Source organism: Trachurus japonicus, chromosome 7 (genome assembly GCF_045865225.1).
Source record: "Trachurus japonicus isolate A0001 chromosome 7, Traja_1.0".
Taxonomy (NCBI): Eukaryota; Metazoa; Chordata; class Actinopteri; order Carangiformes; family Carangidae; genus Trachurus; species Trachurus japonicus.
Genome location: NC_140913.1, coordinates 35,358,669 through 35,377,244, shown reverse-complemented (window position 1 = coordinate 35,377,244; position 18,576 = coordinate 35,358,669). Strand labels below are relative to the sequence as shown.

The following is an 18,576-nucleotide window of genomic DNA, read 5'->3' as shown; positions in this document are numbered from 1 at the left end:
GTCAGATGCTGTTTGCTGTGTGTGCTCGCTGCTTTTATACTGGAGATGAGTTTCATTCTGAACAGAAACCAAAAGTTAACCCCACCCAACACCATCAGCGCCATGACACAGCATCGTAATATGATGGTGGTGCTGATATGAAACAAGAGTCTCTTTCATATGATGACAGCAGCTTGTTTTACTTTTCTTCTTGAGAGCATCTTTTTTTGAATAAATGTCTTTTGTCTTGCTCTACCTCTGAGTTGTGTGTTTGAGTCCTCCTTGTTGTCATCAACTCTTGTTAACATTTCTATGTTTCCCACATTCTGTATCATAAACTATAAACTGTTGTCTTGTCTGTAACAACATCTCTGTCCCGTCTGTCCGTCCTGGGTGATGATCCCTCCTCTGTTGCTCACCCTGAGCTTTCTCCTGGTTTTCCCTGTTAAAAGGGTTTTCTATGGAGTTTTTCCTCAGTGGATGTGAGGGTCTAAGGACAGAGGATGTTGTTACGATGCCATGTAAAGCCCTTTGAGACAAACTGTTTGTAAAAACGGGCTATACAAATAAAATTGCCTTGCCTTGTGTTGAAGGTCCTTACACTAAAGCTGGGGGGACACTACATGATTTTTTGTCCGATTTTACCCACGATTCGCGACGACGACACAGCAGAACGATTCTGCGTCAGTCATGTTGTAGGAACTGTCCGTGGTAACTAAAATACTCTCTTGACATATTAAACAAAGACAACTATGGACTATGGAAGTTTTAAAGGTGTACAGAAACGGCCGTTTGTCCTGTTTGTCGCGCCGAGTTGTCACGAGCTGCAACATAAGTTTACCCGAGTAAGGAAAACGAATTTGATTGGTCGTTATCGAGCGGGCGGGATATTCAAAGCTTGGGGCGAGACCGAGCTCCGTGTGTGTGTGTGTGTCTCAGACGTTTGAATGACGGATGACAGATCCAATATCAGTGGCTGGTGAATCGTGTGCAGGCTGACGTATAATCCATGCGCCTGCATTATCCAATGCGGGAAAAAAAATACACACTTTCATCCCGGATTTACTCAAAAATAGAATTTTGCACAAAGTTTGGCCTACATCGTCTGAAAGATGAGTTATCACATTAATTTTATGATCCAGAGTGGGCTCAAATTCAGTTTTCTTTTCTGTACACCTATAATGGTCAAAATACATAGTAATCATGATGTCAATTTTTTCAAAAGATTGTTGATTCGGTGGAAACCCGGCTTTACAGGCGGGGGCGGGGCCCCTACGCTATGCGGGGTATACTCTAGAGCCCAGCTTCCGCTAACAGGCAGTTATTAAGGCCACCACGAAACGTACACAGACCCGCGTGGACTCAAAGTGTACTACTAGCGTAGCGTACTACTCGAGGTGCGCAAAGCTAAACTATTATGACCGCACCGACTCTGCGTACTCGTACCCTCCTCATGTGTGAATGACTCTGTGTATTTAAAAAGGACAATGTACATTAATCTTTTCTCTTTGTTGTTGTTGGCTTGGGGCTAATAAAGTGAGTCACAAGTTAAAGAGAAAATGAGGAGTTTGCTTTTGGTTATAAAAGAGTCTCATATTGATGTGGATGAATCTATGTTACCCACTTATTAATGGGTCCATTGTAGATAAATACATAGTTTTGTCTTTATAGTTATTTTGTTGTTATTATTTAGTGGTTGACTCGCCCAGCATTTCCTTACTACTTTAATACTTTCGGTTTCGGTTTCGTAGTCTGTGATCCCTCATCTGGTGCAGTTGATAAATGTGTGATGCTCCGTCTTCATTCAAATCTGCTAGAATCAGGCCTTGTCCATACGAGCCCGGGTATTTTTGAAACCGGAGTTTTGCTTCGCGTCCACACCAGTGGTGTAATAAAAACACTCTGTACACACGCAACCGTGAAATCCGCTACCAAGTGACGCAATGCACGTGTGGAAGTCTGTTTTAACCAATCAAAATACAGTGGAAACCGCTTGGATCAAAAGGCTTGGGACGGAATCATTTCTATACAAATGCTGTTTAAATAATTCGTTATCAAGAAATCCGCTTATAGTGTTCATGTTTGGTCATTTTATGGATGAAAACATGCGCAAAAACCATTTCAAAACTACGTGTTATTATAGCTTTATTTCACAGACTCCAAGTCCAACAATTAAATATTAATTAATTTAATAAAAATGTGTAGCCTATTTATTTTATTTTCGGCGATGTCCCTTTGACGTGCACTGCTGCAGCAGCCTGCACATGTTGCTGCGCTGTGTCTTGACTCTTGTGCTGTGTGTTGTTGTGCGCTGTGTTGTTGTGCTGTGTGCGTCACCTGGCTGCTGAGCCACATGACTGTCGGTGCTTCGCAACTCTTTATCACTGGCTGTTGTGTTGTCTGTCAAAACATGGATAAATGAAACATATCCACTTTATATCGACCGCGGACGTCACGAATAAATGTTCGGCTTTTGGCTCGTTCCTCATCTCCGCATAGGCTCTTTTTATCAGTGCGACCCCCCCCCTCCCGTCGTCGTACCCGGTCTGACAGTGACATAGGCTATTGCCTGTTCATTCATGAAAATCATCCCGAAAAACTCTCAATCAAACAAGGTGGGGAATAAGAAACTGCGGCGCTACTGTAGTAGTTCTGTCATTTTAAAAACACACCGCAGCGGCCCCAGCTGATCTGTAGCGTCACTGTTACTGTAAATGATGCTGTGTGGAAAACCAGCTGTGGTCTGTGATCGAGGGTGAGTTTGGAGCTGACAAGAGGATCGCCCTGACGACCGTTTCGTTATATTTTTCTCATCGAAAAACTATACAAATAGCATTTAGATGATGTAAAAAAATAAATTAAAAAAAAAGTGATAAAAATCCACTTTGTCACCTCCATTTTTGCGAGCTCACCTGCAAACCGCTGCAAACAACCTCTGCGGGCTGGCAGTGTTTACATCAGCACGTGTGCAGCTATGACGTAAACGAGTAAAACAATCACGGTTGCAGTGTCCACACGCACCCGGTGAAACCAACCCCGGCCGAAAACCCCACCCTGGACTCTGGTTTCAAAAAACCATGGTTTCAGGGTTCCAAAAGCGCGGTTGCATGTGGACAGGACATACAACCGGGAACATATGTTCACGGTTTCAAAAATACCCGGGCTCGTGTGGACTAGGCCTCAGTCAGTTAGTATGAACTCCAAGTCATCGTGTAGTGTGTCCCCAGCTTGAGATGTGACCGATCGAGTGGTTCATGATGACTCATAATGATTAATGGTTGGATAAAGCAGTTATCATACCATCAGACACCCTGTGAGGTGCATTGATTTGCTTCATAATGGTTCATAACTTCATTATGAAGTTAAGTGGTGCAGGAAATGGAGGGAAAGCCAGGCAGTTATGAGTCATCTTATTGGTTCACTTTATTTTCAGTTTGATAGAAACCTGATCATGTTCATGTCTGATCTAAAAGCACCAGACACTGATATATATATACCGTATATAAAAATATAATGTCTTTTTTCAATCATCTGTTCTGTTTGTTACAGTTTTAAACTGTGCTGGTGAGATATGAGACATCTACTGATGTTAAAAATATATGTTGATGAAGATTCATTGACCTGACACACTGGGTTAAATAAGACTTTATACTTGATTAAAAACATCCATCAGGTTTTTGTGACGGCTGTTCAGTAGAGGAGTCCATGGAACATGTTATTCTCTAGCCTGACTCTCGCCAGACCCTTGTAGTTCCGCAAAGCTACGCTGAGCTCCACACAAGGGTCTGGGACTGCTCCATAGGCGATTCATTTCAGAAGGCGGGGCCTTGTAAAAAAATCTTGTATGTGATTGGATAAACCACTTGTCCGTTATCTTGAATGACGTGCTACTTCAGCCACTCACTGCGAGCCGCCATTGTTGTTTGACTCAAACAGTCGCTTCAGCGCTACGTCATATCTCAGAAAGTCCCGCCCGGCGATCCTGATTGGTTCATTATTTTTTGCTCCGGGGAAGAAGTTTGCATTGGCCTCGAGTCCAGACCCTTGTGCGAAGCTGAGCGTAGCGCCTCTGGCGTAGCTTTGCGGAACTACAAGGGTCTGGCGAGAGCCAGGCTAGTTATTCTCCACTGCAGCAATTATTCCAGAGAATCTAAAGAAGGAACTTCAGATTGGATTACAAGATTTAACATTGGAAAACATTTGAACCATTGGGTTTTGGAAACTTCTGCAGTTTATGAAAGACAAAGGATTGAATAGAAGAATGTATTATTATTATTATTATTGTGATGTATTGGTCATAATAGCCTGCAGTTATTCCACCACACCAGTAGGTGACGCTATATTCATTGAATGGTTATGTGCACACTTCAGGAAATAAACAACCAGTGTGAAACTACACCTGAATGTGGTCGGTCGTCTCTCCCAGTGGTTCAGCATATTGATGCTACAGCAAGCTAGATATTCTCACAGTCAGTATAGAGAGGATATTACAAATTGGCGACGAGATAAGTAACCCACCAATGCCGTCAGATGAGGACGAGGTCGCGGAAGTCGACTCCGTTGAAGAAGTTGACGACGGGAGAGAGACCACGAGAGCACTCATCGGTCATATTGATGTCTTTGACGAGTCCGCGGAACAATGGTCGACGTACGTCGAGAGGTTTGAACATTTTGCCGAAGCAAATGATGTCCCGGCGGCAAAGAAAGTTGCCGTATTTTTGAGTGTAATGGGGGCTACAACATATGGACTGCTACGCAGTTTGCTCGCTCCAGATAAACCAGGAAGTAAACAGTACGAGGAGCTTGTGAAGATTTTAAATGATCACTTCTCTCCAAAGCCCATTATTATTGCGGAGAGATTCCGCTTCCACAAACGAAATCAGGAGGAGGGAGAGAGTGTTGCACAGTACGTAGCTGTTTTGAAGAAGCTGTCGGAACACTGTGATCTTGGCACTCATTTGCAGGACGCTTTGCGCGATAGATTTGTGTGTGGCCTGAACAATGAAAGTATCCAGAGAAAACTATTAACAGATGAAGCATTAACTTTTCAGCGTGCTGTGGACATTTCAATGTCAATGGAAGCCGTAGCTAGAGAATCTCAGCACTTAAAAACGTCTCTGAGAGTGCATGCTGTGTCCTTCTCTCCACCACAAGGGGGAGAAAAATGCTTCCGTTGTGGCAAGACTAATCATAATGAAAAAGACTGTTATTACAGAGAGCAGCAGTGCCACAGCTGCAAAAAGAGAGGCCATATTGCCCGTTTGTGCAGAAATAAAAAGAGTGACCAAAAGTACACCAAAGAAAAATATGAAACAAAAATGAAACCAAGGAAACAGTTTGAAAGAGGAAAAAGAGGAAAAATTCACAAAGTCGGAGCTAATGCTAATGACAGTGAAAAGGAGTCTACATCAGATTCAGACTCTGATTTGACATTGCACATGGTGTCAGCAGTGGTCAATGACACAGAGCCAGTTATGGCAGTCAAAAAGGAAAATGCAGGGTCGTCTTTGATGATGATTAGACCCAAGATTGAAGGTCATCTTATTGAGATGGAGCTAGACACCGGTGCAGCTGTATCCTTGATCTCAATGGAGATGTACAAAGCAAAATTTGCCCATGTTCGTCTACGAAAGACTAATGTAGTATTGAAAACCTACACAGGGGAAATGCTGTTACCAGAGGACATGGTGAAAGTATGGGTGAAGATGAATAAACAGAAAGTCAGACTGCCCCTATACGTTGTTAAAGGGAAATCACCCCCACTTTTTGGCCGTGAATGGCTAAGGAACATAAAACTTGACTGGCGTGAAATAAAGACAATGAGAACAGGACACAAGGCCCGTGAGACACTTGAAGATGTTCTGTGTGGTCATGCTCAAGTTTTCAGTGAAACTCTAGGAACGCTGAAGGGGTTTGAAACCTCCTTGACATTGAAACCAGGCCAACAACCAAAGTTTTGTAAGGCACGCGTCATCCCATACGCATTGAAACCTAAAGTGGAAGCTGAAATTGATCGATTACTCCAACAAGGAGTGATTTCTACAGTTCAGTTCAGTGAGTGGGCAACTCCAATTGTCCCTGTCATCAAGAAGAATGGAGGTGTCAGAATCTGCGGGGATTTCAAAGTTACTGTTAATCCAGCTTTGTGCATTGAGCATTATCCAATACCCCGTATTGAGTATCTGTTCGCGTCTCTGTCCGGAGGCCATCGTTTCAGCAAACTGGATCTTTCACAAGCTTATCTCCAGGTGCCTGTCTGTGAAGATTCGCGGAAATATCTCACCATCACAACACACAAAGGCATGTTTTGTTACAATCGCTTACCTTTTGGTATAACCTCTGCACCCTCAATTTTCCAGAAGATCATGGACCAAGTGTTGCAGGGGCTCCCCAACGTCCACTGCTTCCTCGATGATATCCTTGTAACAGGCAAAGATGACGCTCATCATCTGGAAAACTTGAAGGCTGTACTCAACCGTTTGGAAAAATTTGGGTTGAGAGTTCAAAAGGAGAAGTGTGAGTTTTTCCGGAGTTCACTGGAGTATCTTGGACACGTAATAGACGCAAAAGGACTTCACAAGTCACCTGACAAAATCCGTGCCATACTAGACGCTCCTGAGCCAACCAACACAAGTCAGCTGCGCTCTTTCTTAGGACTCATCAACTATTATGCACGTTTTGTCTCAAACCTATCGACTTTACTCCACCCACTGAATGCGTTGCTGCATAAAGAGGTGAAGTGGGAGTGGTCAAAAGAGTGTAACGATGCATTCTGTAAAGCAAAAGAACAGCTCGCAAGCAAAAGTGTCCTAACACATTATGATCCAGCACTTCCAGTCATACTTGCCTGCGATGCTTCGCCCTACGGGGTGGGAGCTGTCATTTCCCACAAACTGCCCAGCGGCGAAGAGAAACCCATCGCCTTCGCTTCAAGAACATTGAGCAAAGCAGAGCAAAACTATGCTCAAATTGAGCGAGAAGCGCTAGGGATCATTTTTGGAGTTAGGCGTTTTCACTCCTATCTTTACGGTCGCCACTTTACTTTGTTGACAGATCACTGCCCGCTAACAACCATACTGAGCCCTAGTAAGGCGATCCCTTCAATGGCCGCAGCAAGACTACAGCGATGGGCTCTCTTACTAGCAGCGCACCATTACACCATCAAGTATCAGCGTGCTGCTGACCATGGTAACGCTGACGGATTGTCCCGGCTGCCACTTCCCGTGCAGCACAAGGACAAACAGGGGACAATCGACACGTTCCTTATTAACCACCTGGAATGTCTGCCCATGCGCTGTGCTGACGTGAGACGAGAAACCAGATCAGACATCACACTGTCTCAGGTCGTGAGATGGTATCCACCGGCCGTTTTCCCACCATCAAAGAGTCGGACAGTAGTCTCTCGCCATATCTGGTACGGAGGAATGAATTGACTTTGCTCCAAGGCTGTGTGATGTGGGGAAATAGGGTGATCGTCCCACCCAAACTGCGTCAACAGTTACTGGAAGAACTGCACACAGGACACCTCGGAGTGGTCAAGATGAAGGCCATGGCACGGAGTTACGTGTGGTGGCCAGGTCTTGATGCTCAGATCGAAGAGAAATGCAAAACATGTGTGTCCTGTCAACGCATCCAGAAAACACCTAGTCTTACACCCCTGCACCCATGGCCCTGGCCCGCAGCCCCATGGCAGCGTATCCACATTGATTTCGCCGGCCCGTTTGAGGGACGCATGTTCTTTGTTGTGGTTGATGCCCACTCTAAGTGGCCTGAAGTCATTCTAATGGACTCAACCACGTCAGAGAAGACAATTCAGGTGCTTAGAGGTCTGTTCAGTCATTATGGAGTTCCAGAAGTACTGGTTAGTGATAATGGACCGCAGTTCACGTCCGAGGTGTTTGCCAGCTTTTTGACATCTAACGGCGTGAAACACGTACACTCAGCTCCATTCCACCCGGCAACTAACGGTCTTGCTGAACGTTTCGTACAGACCTTTAAACATTCTCTGAAATCATCAAAGGGAACCTCAACTGTTCAAAAGCGACTGGATGCCTTCCTGCTTCAGTACAGGAACACGCCTCATACAACTACTCAGGAGACACCATCAATGCTGTTTTTGCACCGCAAGCTTCGCACTCGCCTTGATCTGCTGAAACCGAGTGTGGCAGCGGTGGTGGACCAGGCACAAGATGCTCAGTGTACCTACAGGGCAGCGCACTCTAAGGCCAGGTCATTCAGCATCGGCGACCCAGTCCTTGTCCGGGATTACCGGAAGGGAGAGGAAAAGTGGTCGGCTGGAACTGTTACATCACAGGCTGGTCCAGTATCCTACCAGGTCAGTGTGGGATCAACACACAAGTGGAATCGTCATGCTGATCAGATGATGGCATGTCACCCTAACATCGTCCAGGCTGCAGCTGATGTGCATCCGACGCCCAGCATGGACAGTCCACCTGCTCCGCCTGACATTGGTGGAAAGCCAGGGACACCCAGCCCTGTCAGTGAGTGCGTCACTACATCCACAGGTCAGTCAGACATTGCTCACACTGACACTCCAGCGACACACCAACAGACTTTGAGCCGGTACCCAAGGCGGGACCGCAAACCACCAGATAGACTGACTCTTTAAACTGGTGAATGTTTTGAATGTGTTCAGTTAGAGAGTGTTGTCTGAAGAAAAGGGCAGAATAATCCCTTGACACACTCTAGGCGATGGGGCAGTCTACCCCCTAGCCTAAGTTAGTCTGTTGTTTCTTTGAGACATAAATAATAATAATAATTGAGAGAAAAAAAAAAAAGAAAAAAAAAAAAAAAGTGAAAAAGAAAAAGTTGTTCATCTGATGTAAGTGTTAAGTTTGGTGCTACTGTTCCTAGTATCAGGCTAGTGTTGTTATGAATAGCGGTAATTGAATAAGAGGGGAGGAGTTGTGATGTATTGGTCATAATAGCCTGCAGTTATTCCACCACACCAGTAGGTGACGCTATATTCATTGAATGGTTATGTGCACACTTCAGGAAATAAACAACCAGTGTGAAACTACACCTGAATGTGGTCGGTCGTCTCTCCCAGTGGTTCAGCATATTGATGCTACAGCAAGCTAGATATTCTCACAGTCAGTATAGAGAGGATATTACAATTATTATTATTATTATTATTATTATTATTATTATTATTATTATTATTATTATTATTATAAAAGTCAGATCAGAAAAGATCAGTGTTCTCCATTGACCCTGTGATCAAAAAATATCAACCTTTCCCTGGGTCCATTGGACCTATGAATGTTATTTACTTAAGTCCTCACTATACAGTAGTGAATGGGAGTCAATGGCACAAAAAATGCTGAAGGGACACAGGTTTTATTAGTTTAAAAAAGACTTGGAAAAAAAAAGAAAATCATGGAAAATTTCAATTCACCCCAAAATAGAGAACCTGGCCCAATGTTATACAATATGCATCAACACAGACACAGTCCTGCAAAAATTAACTTAAAAAAACAGAAAGAAAATAAAAGGGGCCAAGGAGGGTTCAACAGCAACGGTTATAAAACACAACATCAATCTGTAAATCTGACTCCACTGTTGATGCTTTTTCATCCAACAAAACTATACAGTATTTACACGTCTATATTATATCTGTTGTTCCAGTGTGGAGTACGTCTGCTCGTTTTGTTGGTTCAGGGTTTCGTACGTCGGTGAGTTGTCGGGGTTCTCGTAGATGGGTCCTTCCTGTGTGGAGGCCGGGGCAAACGTGTTGTCAGAGGAGGCAAACTAAAGAGAGAGGAGAGGAAAACATGACTGGTTGGTTGGTTGGTTGGTTGGTTTGATGGGTGAGAGCATGTTGTAAAAAATCAAATAACGTGACTGACCTCGGTGCTGGCGGAGATTCTCCAGCAGCTCACATCTGTGGAGCAGGAACCTTTCCAGTTATTGTTGGTTTAAGGTTAAACATATTTATAAAACGGAAAGGTGAAATCCGGCGATCTGATTGGTTGTTAGCCGTGGTATAATGAGCAGTTACCACGGCTACTATTCTAAAGCCTTATCACAGCGTAGACTATCACTCCACCACAGGCACGTATGACTGGTATGAATGGAAGTTGTTGTCATGTATCCATGACAACGGACTGTTGCAGTCCGTAGCAACAGACAGTTGATGTTTTTACGATGTTAAAAAATGTAGTAAAGTAGTGTAATTGACATGTTGAAGGTGAACTTTGACCTCCAGAGGGTTAACAATGGTAGAGGGGACTGAGCAGTGACAGAGCTACTTGGAGCTAACGTCTGGACAGCTGGGAACAGATTTTTATTCTGCTGGAAGAAAACTACATGAAATTGATTGCATATCCGTCTTTCATATTGCTTTTATTGTCATTATTGGTAACCGTTTTATAAAAGCAATATATCACGACAGGCCGTGGTCTATGCTCATTATACCACTCTAAGGGGGTTGTCGTCCCTCCGCGAATATACAGTGTGTGTGTGTGTGTGTGTGTGTGTGTGTGAGTTGCTCACCAAAGGAACTTCCTCTCTTCCATTTGTAGACGAACAGCAGGGAAACAGCCAACAACACCATCACAATCAGACTCACAACCAGAGGCACCGTGACGCCTGGAGGAGACACAACGCTCTATCACTGGATTGACTGGTTTCTGCTGTGTCAGTGTAATGGCTGACTGTAATTCTGACTGTAAAAAATGTTATTGAAAAGAATCTCCACCCAACTGCTACTACTACCAATAATGGACTATGCTGACACCATATACCAAAACACACCAGAGAAATACCTACACTCTCTTGATGTTGCATTTAACAGTATTTGTAGATTTGTCTTAAGATGTCCTTATAGAACCCATCTTTGTATTATGTATCAAACCCTTGACAGGCTTCCTCTTAACAGTAGACGACAATTTCATTGGCTTCAGTTTATTTATAAATGTGTCCACTTTAATTATCCACTTTGCCTAAAACAACATCTAGTCCCCTACCGACCATCTCACTCTGTCAGACACTCACATCAGCTGTTTTTTTCCGTCCCAAGAACCTCAAAAGAAATTGGTAGACGTGCTTTCAAACACAAAGCCCCCTCTGACTGGAATAATCTACCACCATCTATTAGATCTGTCACTTCTTTCCATCTGTTCTAACGTCCTTGTTTCAGACCCCTGCTGTTGCTATTAGTTTTTTTATTTTATTTTCCTTTTATCTATTTTCATTCTTTTTTTTTTCTTTTTTCTTTTTTTTGCCCTTGTGATGGGGTTATGGGCTGAAGGGGTATGGTGGGGTGGGCGGGAGGGATTTGGGAGCTGTTGTGCACACTTAAAGTGTATGTTTTGTGTTGTGTATATGTGATTGTATTGTATTGTATTGTCTGATTGTTTTGATGTATAGGACCCCCTGGAAGACGAGATGATGCATCTCAAGGGGTTATCCCTTAATAAAATTTGAAAAAAAAAATTATTCAAAGACACTAAAATAGATCATAAAAGTCTTCTGTATCCTCATCAGTAAACTGTAACACCACTTTATTATGAAGCTAAAAATGTCCAGTGTTTTGCAAGAGGAGACCTCAGGACCTTTTTCCTGCAGAGATTTTAAATATCTCTGCTGGACAAAGGTCCTGAGGACTGAAATGTTGATTTTTCTTCATTAAAGTATTTTGCCAGTGACTGGACAGTGTGCAGGAAACCCTTTTTTCCTTGTTTACTCGTATCTCATGCTCCTACGCACCGGTCTACTGAAGATCTTTTAGGTGTGCACCAGCCTCCAGACCTACTCCCTACTTTCTATTAAGAACCTTGTTTTGTATTTTTATTGAAAGCAGAAGTAAGCGATCCAGTCGTTTTGGCTAATGCTGCGTTCCAGGCAGGCTTTTGAAACCGTAAGTTACGGCTTCAAGTCACGACTTACAACTTTGTAGCGTTCCAGGCAACCCACTCGTGTTTTTCCGACCTGTTTTACCGGTGAAAGTCACTATAACGGCCACTCGTAACTTCTGACCCGTGAACTCGTACCAGATCGAACTGGTACCACTTCACAGGTCGGAAAAACACCAGTTACGAGTTGCCTTGAACGCACTATAACTTCCTGTCAGCAGATGGAGTTAGCAGTCCCCATCCTCATCCCTACGTCACCACATTCACGTGCATCCCTTGGCTGCACTCACAGAGAGGACTGCCCCTTTATGCCGTTCTCTCTCCTCATTGGATAAAGGTTGTAGGATACAAGGAAAGTTTTCTCCTGGGCTCAGAGCAGAGCAGAGTGACTGACAGACCCGTGTTTCAGACCAAACACTCTATAGAAGTGATTGCTGTCGGAAGATACAACTATTTAAGACTTAGATTAACACAAACATTCACCTGACTTCTGCTTTAACGGACCCCCTCAAAAATGAGATAGTACATCTCAAGGGGCTATTCTTGAATACAGTGAACCCCGGATCTACCAAGAGGAAAATTAATAACAATACAATAAATAAAACAATGGATATTAAAGTGCCAGAGCCTTAAAGTTCAGTAGAAACTCACCGTCTCTCACGATGACCTCGAACTCCTGACAGGTGTTATCTAACTCCTGTCGGCCGACCCTGCAGCGGTACCGGCCCGAGTCGGAGCTGGTCAGCTGACCGATGGTCACGTTGAAGAACCCTCTGCTCGCGTACTCGATGCTGTATTTACCGCTGCTGGCTCTGACGTCGATGGTTTCAGTCAGAACCTTCTGACACTCGTCCCTGCACAGGAACTTCCTGTTCTGAGGCGCTGCGCTCAGAGAACATCCAACTGTGACGTGTCCTCCTTTGCTGCTGCTGTAAACTCTCTGAGCGCCGTAGACCACGCCCCCTTCACACTGCTCTGATGACACACAGCACAACGAGGCTACAGGTTAATGAGGCGGTATAGAGCTCCGGACCCCACGTGACCTCCAGCGTTCGAGCGGCCATTTTGGCAGGAAACTGGCCAGCTCCGAAGCATTGACTGTAAGCGCCGAAGCCGTCTGAGTTCACATGATCTCACTTTAATTCCAACACATTGGACTTAATATAAAAAAACTAAATGGATTAAATGTTACCGACCCTTATAATGCCCCCGGGGTGCTTTTCAAAAATATTTTTCGCCGAACAGGACGTCCTAGACCTGCAGTATCCGGACACAGCTACCTGATCAACTACTCTACAAGCATACAAAAGCCGGCTTTATGCTCTTTGTGCTCCACAAAATGACAAAAGCAGGAAAGACGGTGACAAAAAGAAAAGAAAGAGGCAAACACATATAAGCTGTGAGTCTCCTTCGCCTCCAGCCTTTCCAAGCTGACCCAGAGCCGGTCGCAGCGCACCGCCGCATCCGCCGCGGGCTGATCAGCACCAGGGAGAGCTCCCGGCCGGCACCCCGATAGCACCCCGGACAGCTACGAGCTAACGTTAGCCATGCTACACTGCATTAACTGGGATGATACGACACTTACCCTTCTAGTGAGGATACAGCAGGTTATGCTGGTAGATTCCACAGCTGGACGTTCATCACAAAGCCAGACTGCGTCCATGTGTAACCCTCCAGGCTTCTGTATGCTTTTAGAGCAGCGCGATGCAAAGTTGATCAGGTAGCCTAACTTAGCTGTGACCGGATACTGCAGGTCTGGGACGTCCGCCGGCGGCCGGAGATACTTTTGAAAAGCACCCCGGGGGCATTATAAGGGTCGGTAATATTTAATCTATTTAGTTTTTATATATATTAAGTCCAACGTGTTGGAATTAAAGGGAGATCATGTGAACAGACGGCTTAAAATCTTCCATTTTACTGCCAAAATGTTATGCAGCTGTTCTCCTGGTCCACCGATCCACGTCTGCCCTCCTCCTCCATCTACATACAGTCACATTGTTTACGTTACGTTGTGTGTTTTAATTAATCCTGTTTAACACACACAGTGTGATCGCGGTACCGACAGAGTGACAGGCAGGTTCATTGTCAATGTGCAGAGGGATGAAATGACAGCTGTTACTCCCCACAGTGACTCCCGACACTTAAACCTAGTTGCTTCTATACTGAAAAATGTCAAGCTTTAGGGTGTGTTAGAGGATTAATTTATCCGTCTAACCATCATAACTATGACACCTGAAACGGTAAACACAGCTGTCGATCGAAAAAAATTACGCCCTAGTGAATTTTTTCTGTCACTGAAAACGGCTGGTTCTTGAACGTAACTCGGTCAAAGTAAGACGTATCCTCAATATGTTTAGCAGTTCTGTTAGGTCATACTACATGCTGACAAAGTTAGACATGTAAAACTTGTATGGGCTCGGAGAAAATCGCTTTGTTACTCTCGTTCCGCACCCGGCTCTCCCCTGTATCTACTCTACGAAAATCTGCTGATTCCTGCCAAAATGGCGTCGCTGTCAGTTTCGGGGCTGCGTGATGTCAGCGTGACGTCAGCTCCCGGAGCTCTATAGGTTAAAGACACTTTGGGCCCCGGGGCTAACCACTTTTTCAGGGCCCTCCACGCCACCGCCACCCGGAATACCTAACCCAGTAAGAATACTTAGAATAATACTGTACTCTGATTCGACTCAACGACCGAGGGATGGTTAATATACGGCAAACACAGATGTGTTTATTCCCACCACAAACTTTAATTAACATTATCAATGTGTGCAACATCTCATCACAATCCATGCCATCTACCTAGTTATCAGCTGTTATTAAAATCCAACTCATCAATAGGACGCGATATTGGACCAGCTCACATTACACAACAAACCATCAACAATTAATCCACACTCAAACCGAAGCAACAATAATGTGAACTGTACTAAACAACGTATTATTACAAGGTTTACAACATGACAGACAACCTGGGCCGTGTGTGTGTGTGTGTGTGTGTGTGCGTGTGTAAGAAAGAGAGGGAGGGAGAAGAGAGAAAGTAGGTAAAACCTGCTAACTGCTAGCTGCTAGCTGTTAGCTACCGTAGCTCAGGCGTCGGTCTCCCGTCAGGTAAAAGCTGCTTATTCCTCAAATGAAGCTCATGAAGTTGTTGAGCCTCTCTGGTACAGTTATCCATCACTGCAGTTGAATTAGCCGCTAAACTGCTGGACGCTAAAACCGAGGGGGCGTCTGTGTGTTTACAATTCACGAAAGCAACGTGAACGTACGTAGCGTAGCCTCTGTACGGTACTAGGCAAGCCCTCCTTAGGGTCTAAGGACAGAGGATGTTGTTTTGATGCCATGTAAAGCCCTTTGAGACAAACTGTTTGTAAAAACGGGCTATACAAATAAAATTGCCTTGCCTTGCCTTGCCCTGAGGATAGTGAATGACCCCTCCCACATCCTTCACTCAGAGTTTGACCTCCGACCTCAGGTCGACGATACAGAGTCCCTCGCTGTAAACTCAACCGTTTTAAGAATTCTTCTATCCCAACTTCTATCAAATTTCTTAACGAGTCTGTGCAATAATTCTTATAGTGCTGTTACCATGGTGAATTTATGAGGTGTATGTATGTGCTATGTTGTGGGATGTGTGCAATATGTGTTATGTTATGGAATATGTGCTATGTTGTGGGATATGTGCTGCTGTTGGATTAATATGGCTGAGGTGTATTGTTCTTTTGTTTTTTGTTTTTGTCATTGTGGCCATTAAGGCATTTATGGAGCAGCTACAGTGTCCAAGAAAAATTTCCCTGAACGGGACAATAAAGTTTATCGTATCGTATCGTATACTGAAGTTAAACTCACTCACCCATAAAAGACGTGCTAACCGCCGGGCAAAATCCCCATTGAGTTCTTGGTGAAGCGGTTAGCATCATCGCCTACGGTGCGGGAGACCCGGGTTCAAAACCCACTCAGGACAGACCAGAGTAACATTTAGTCACACATACAACACACAAAATAATGTTGTCGTTTGGGGCCGTTGCTCTCCTGTCATCAGTGCAGCTTTGTTTTTTGCGGGCTTGCAGTGGGCCCTCTACGTCGCCAGGCCCCCCGTGCATTAATATGGGCTTGACTGTGCAGCCTCTGCAGGCCTGTGATGTGGGATGGGATGTGCTCTCTCTCTCTCTCTGTGTGTTTCTGTTGTTCTTCCACTGATGTGAGGGACAAACTGATGATGTAACAGGAAGTTCGTCAACATGAATAACAAACAACTGGGCAACTTTGACTTGAGCAAAATGAATTGTGAAAGTCAGTTTCCTCTTTCCCGGAGCATAACATTACTTTCACTGTGTTTGGTGCCAGTTGCACTTTACTGTATGGCCGACCAGGGGCGCAGATGGGATCTTTGAGCTGGGGGGGTGGGGGTCTCTGGCCTTTAACTGGTGCTCAAGTAGTTACTTTTGTAATTTGGGCAAATGCTTTGTTGCACTAAAAGGCCATTTGGGGATTCCTATTTTAAATCTTCGATAAACAACAATGAACATTGGTAGCCATATGATTGAACTGTTATCTGTAGCCTAAGCCAATCACCCACTGAAACTTATTGCCTTCTGCAAAACATGTTTTATTTAAACAATTTGCCGATCTCAGCATAGAAATTCTAAAATTAGCCTATGACAAAACAGCAAAGAACTTATGTGCAAATAATAATAATAAAATGAAATTGCAATGATTCACACTTCTCTTAGTGTGTCGTCATATACAAGCTACCTATGACTATGAACATGTGTGACCATGTGTATGAACATGGAAACGTAAACACTTGAACATTACGAAACAACACAAAACAGGAAAACTTAGCCACGTTACTCCATTAGTGAGTCAGTGATGTGTTCACTGACACATACAGTGTGTGTTAAAGGACTCCAAGTAGAAACTTACCCCTCACTCTGATCTGAAACTCATCTAACTTGTCTTCTGGTGAGTTTTGGACGCCGAGCCTGTAGCGTCCTGCGTCAGAGCGCCTCAGCTCCGCGATGACCACGTATAAAACGTTGTAGATGTATCTGATGGTGTATCTGTCGCTCTGAGCTCGTCTTTCATTGGTCTGGATCAGCAGGTCGTCGCCTGTGCAGTTGTTCCTACAGAAGAACTTTCTGCTTCTTCCAGATGCTGCGACTGTGAAGTTGGTTCTGAAATCTTCTCCTTCGTTTTTTGTAAAAGTCTTCATTGTGTTTGCATGATGCAGCGCTGCAGGAAGAAAGTTCATCAGGCTCCTTCACATCCACTCAGCTCAACTTCATGATCATGTTTCTGCCAGACTTTAAAGGTCCCTTATTATGGCAGCAAAACACTGTTTTAAACAAGCTGGATGTCTCAAAAACAAGCTTTTGAAATTGTGAATATACAGACAGCTGATGAATTACCTGACCAAAATCAATTGGCAATATTAATAATCGATAAATTGGCTCAGTTCAGTTTTATTTTGCCTGGTTCTGATGACAAACTGAACAACTTCACTGTTTGCACATTTGATTTCCAAAAACCAATCTGTACAGCTATGTCAAATTTTACTGATCAAAGTCCTGTTTGTGTGAGAAAATGATCCACATTCATCAATAGTTAGGGCCACGGGGCAAGAACACCGGGCGAACCCTTGACTTTAAGATCGTGGGTTTGATTCCCATATTGACAGAGATGGCAAAACCGGCCGTAGCTCCCGTGGCCCTCTCAAAATCTCCCAGAGGAAATTTTCTAGTTAATATAATTGTTGTTTTTTGATGAATCACCTGCAGCTCTGTGACTATCAGACAGATACAGACGGATCAACAACCCAAAGTGCAGCTGTGAGATTAACATAGATTTATAAAGATGATCAGTGTGTCTGACCTGAGCAGCAGCAGAGGAGCAGAGCGAGGTGGACGTTCATCCTCAACGAGTCCTGATCAGGAGAGATCAATAATCTGCAGAACTGGTCACTCTGGTGTCTCTCTGGTCGATAGACGAACTTAGTTCCTCAGTTTCAGCTTCCACAGAGTGACTCAGAGATGTTGAGGTTTTTATTTCAACACCTTTTTCCTTCCCTTTCACCAACTCGCCATGCACTTCTCTGAAAAAAAGACAACGTCACGGTTTGCAGGGTACACACACACGCACACACACACAAACACATGCACACACACAAGGTTTTCAAATTTTTCAACACAAAAAAATATATGTTTGTTTTTTTTTGTCCAACATTTGGATGCCACTTTACAATATTGCTGCTCTCTGGGTTATTAATTCACACTTTATCATCATGAATCAAAATAGCCTAAGTTATAATATAGTTTTCTCCCACTGATGTAGAGTCAGATCAAATGAATGACTATTACTTATTCACCTCACCAATGCATTCATCTAATTAATTAAAGCAGTACTAAAGAACTTTCAGTTTTGGTTGAGTTTGGCGGCGCCTGTGGACCAAAGCGGTAGTGTTTTGCCTGAAGGAAGACTCCATTTCCCATGAGCACTAGCGTGTAGCGCCGTAAACATCCTGATCTCCCGGTGCATGGAAATTAACAGAAGACGTCCAAACTAAGTTTCTGTTTCCAGCGGATCATTTCACAGTAAACACACATACACAATCACATGGAAAGGTGCCGTATTGCTGCTCCGTCCTCGTCGTGACTCACAAAAGTGAAAGTGAAACTTAAGTGAGAGCAGGGTTCCTACCATGCTCCTCAAAGCTGCTTAGTGC

At 44.1% G+C, this 18,576-nt stretch overlaps 1 protein-coding gene across 1 annotated transcript; it reads right to left on the bottom strand.

The window, feature by feature from the left end:
• Window positions 1-9,609: 9,609 nt before the first annotated feature.
• Window positions 9,610-17,819, bottom strand: LOC146985243 (polymeric immunoglobulin receptor-like). The gene is made up of 6 exons (XM_085783029.1): window positions 17,727-17,819; window positions 16,779-17,087; window positions 12,507-12,830; window positions 10,495-10,590; window positions 9,849-9,883; window positions 9,610-9,750 (listed from the first exon to the last, which is right to left on the bottom strand). The coding sequence occupies exons 1-6, from the start codon at window positions 17,764-17,766 to the stop codon at window positions 9,610-9,612; spliced, it is 945 nt and encodes a 314-aa protein (XP_085639155.1). The 5' UTR covers window positions 17,767-17,819.
• Between the last annotated feature and the right edge of the window lie 757 nt (window positions 17,820-18,576).

Bases quoted from the DNA above. Each gene is read 5' to 3' on its own strand.
- LOC146985243 (XM_085783029.1), bottom strand. From the start codon at position 17,766: ATGAACGTCCACCTCGCTCTGCTCCTCTGCTGCTGCTCAG. The intron at 9,884-10,494 runs GTGAGCAACTCA...CCTGCTCCACAG, and splicing joins GAAGAGAGGAAGTTCCTTTG to ATGTGAGCTGCTGGAGAATC. The intron at 9,751-9,848 runs GTCAGTCACGTT...CTCTCTCTTTAG, and splicing joins GAATCTCCGCCAGCACCGAG to TTTGCCTCCTCTGACAACAC.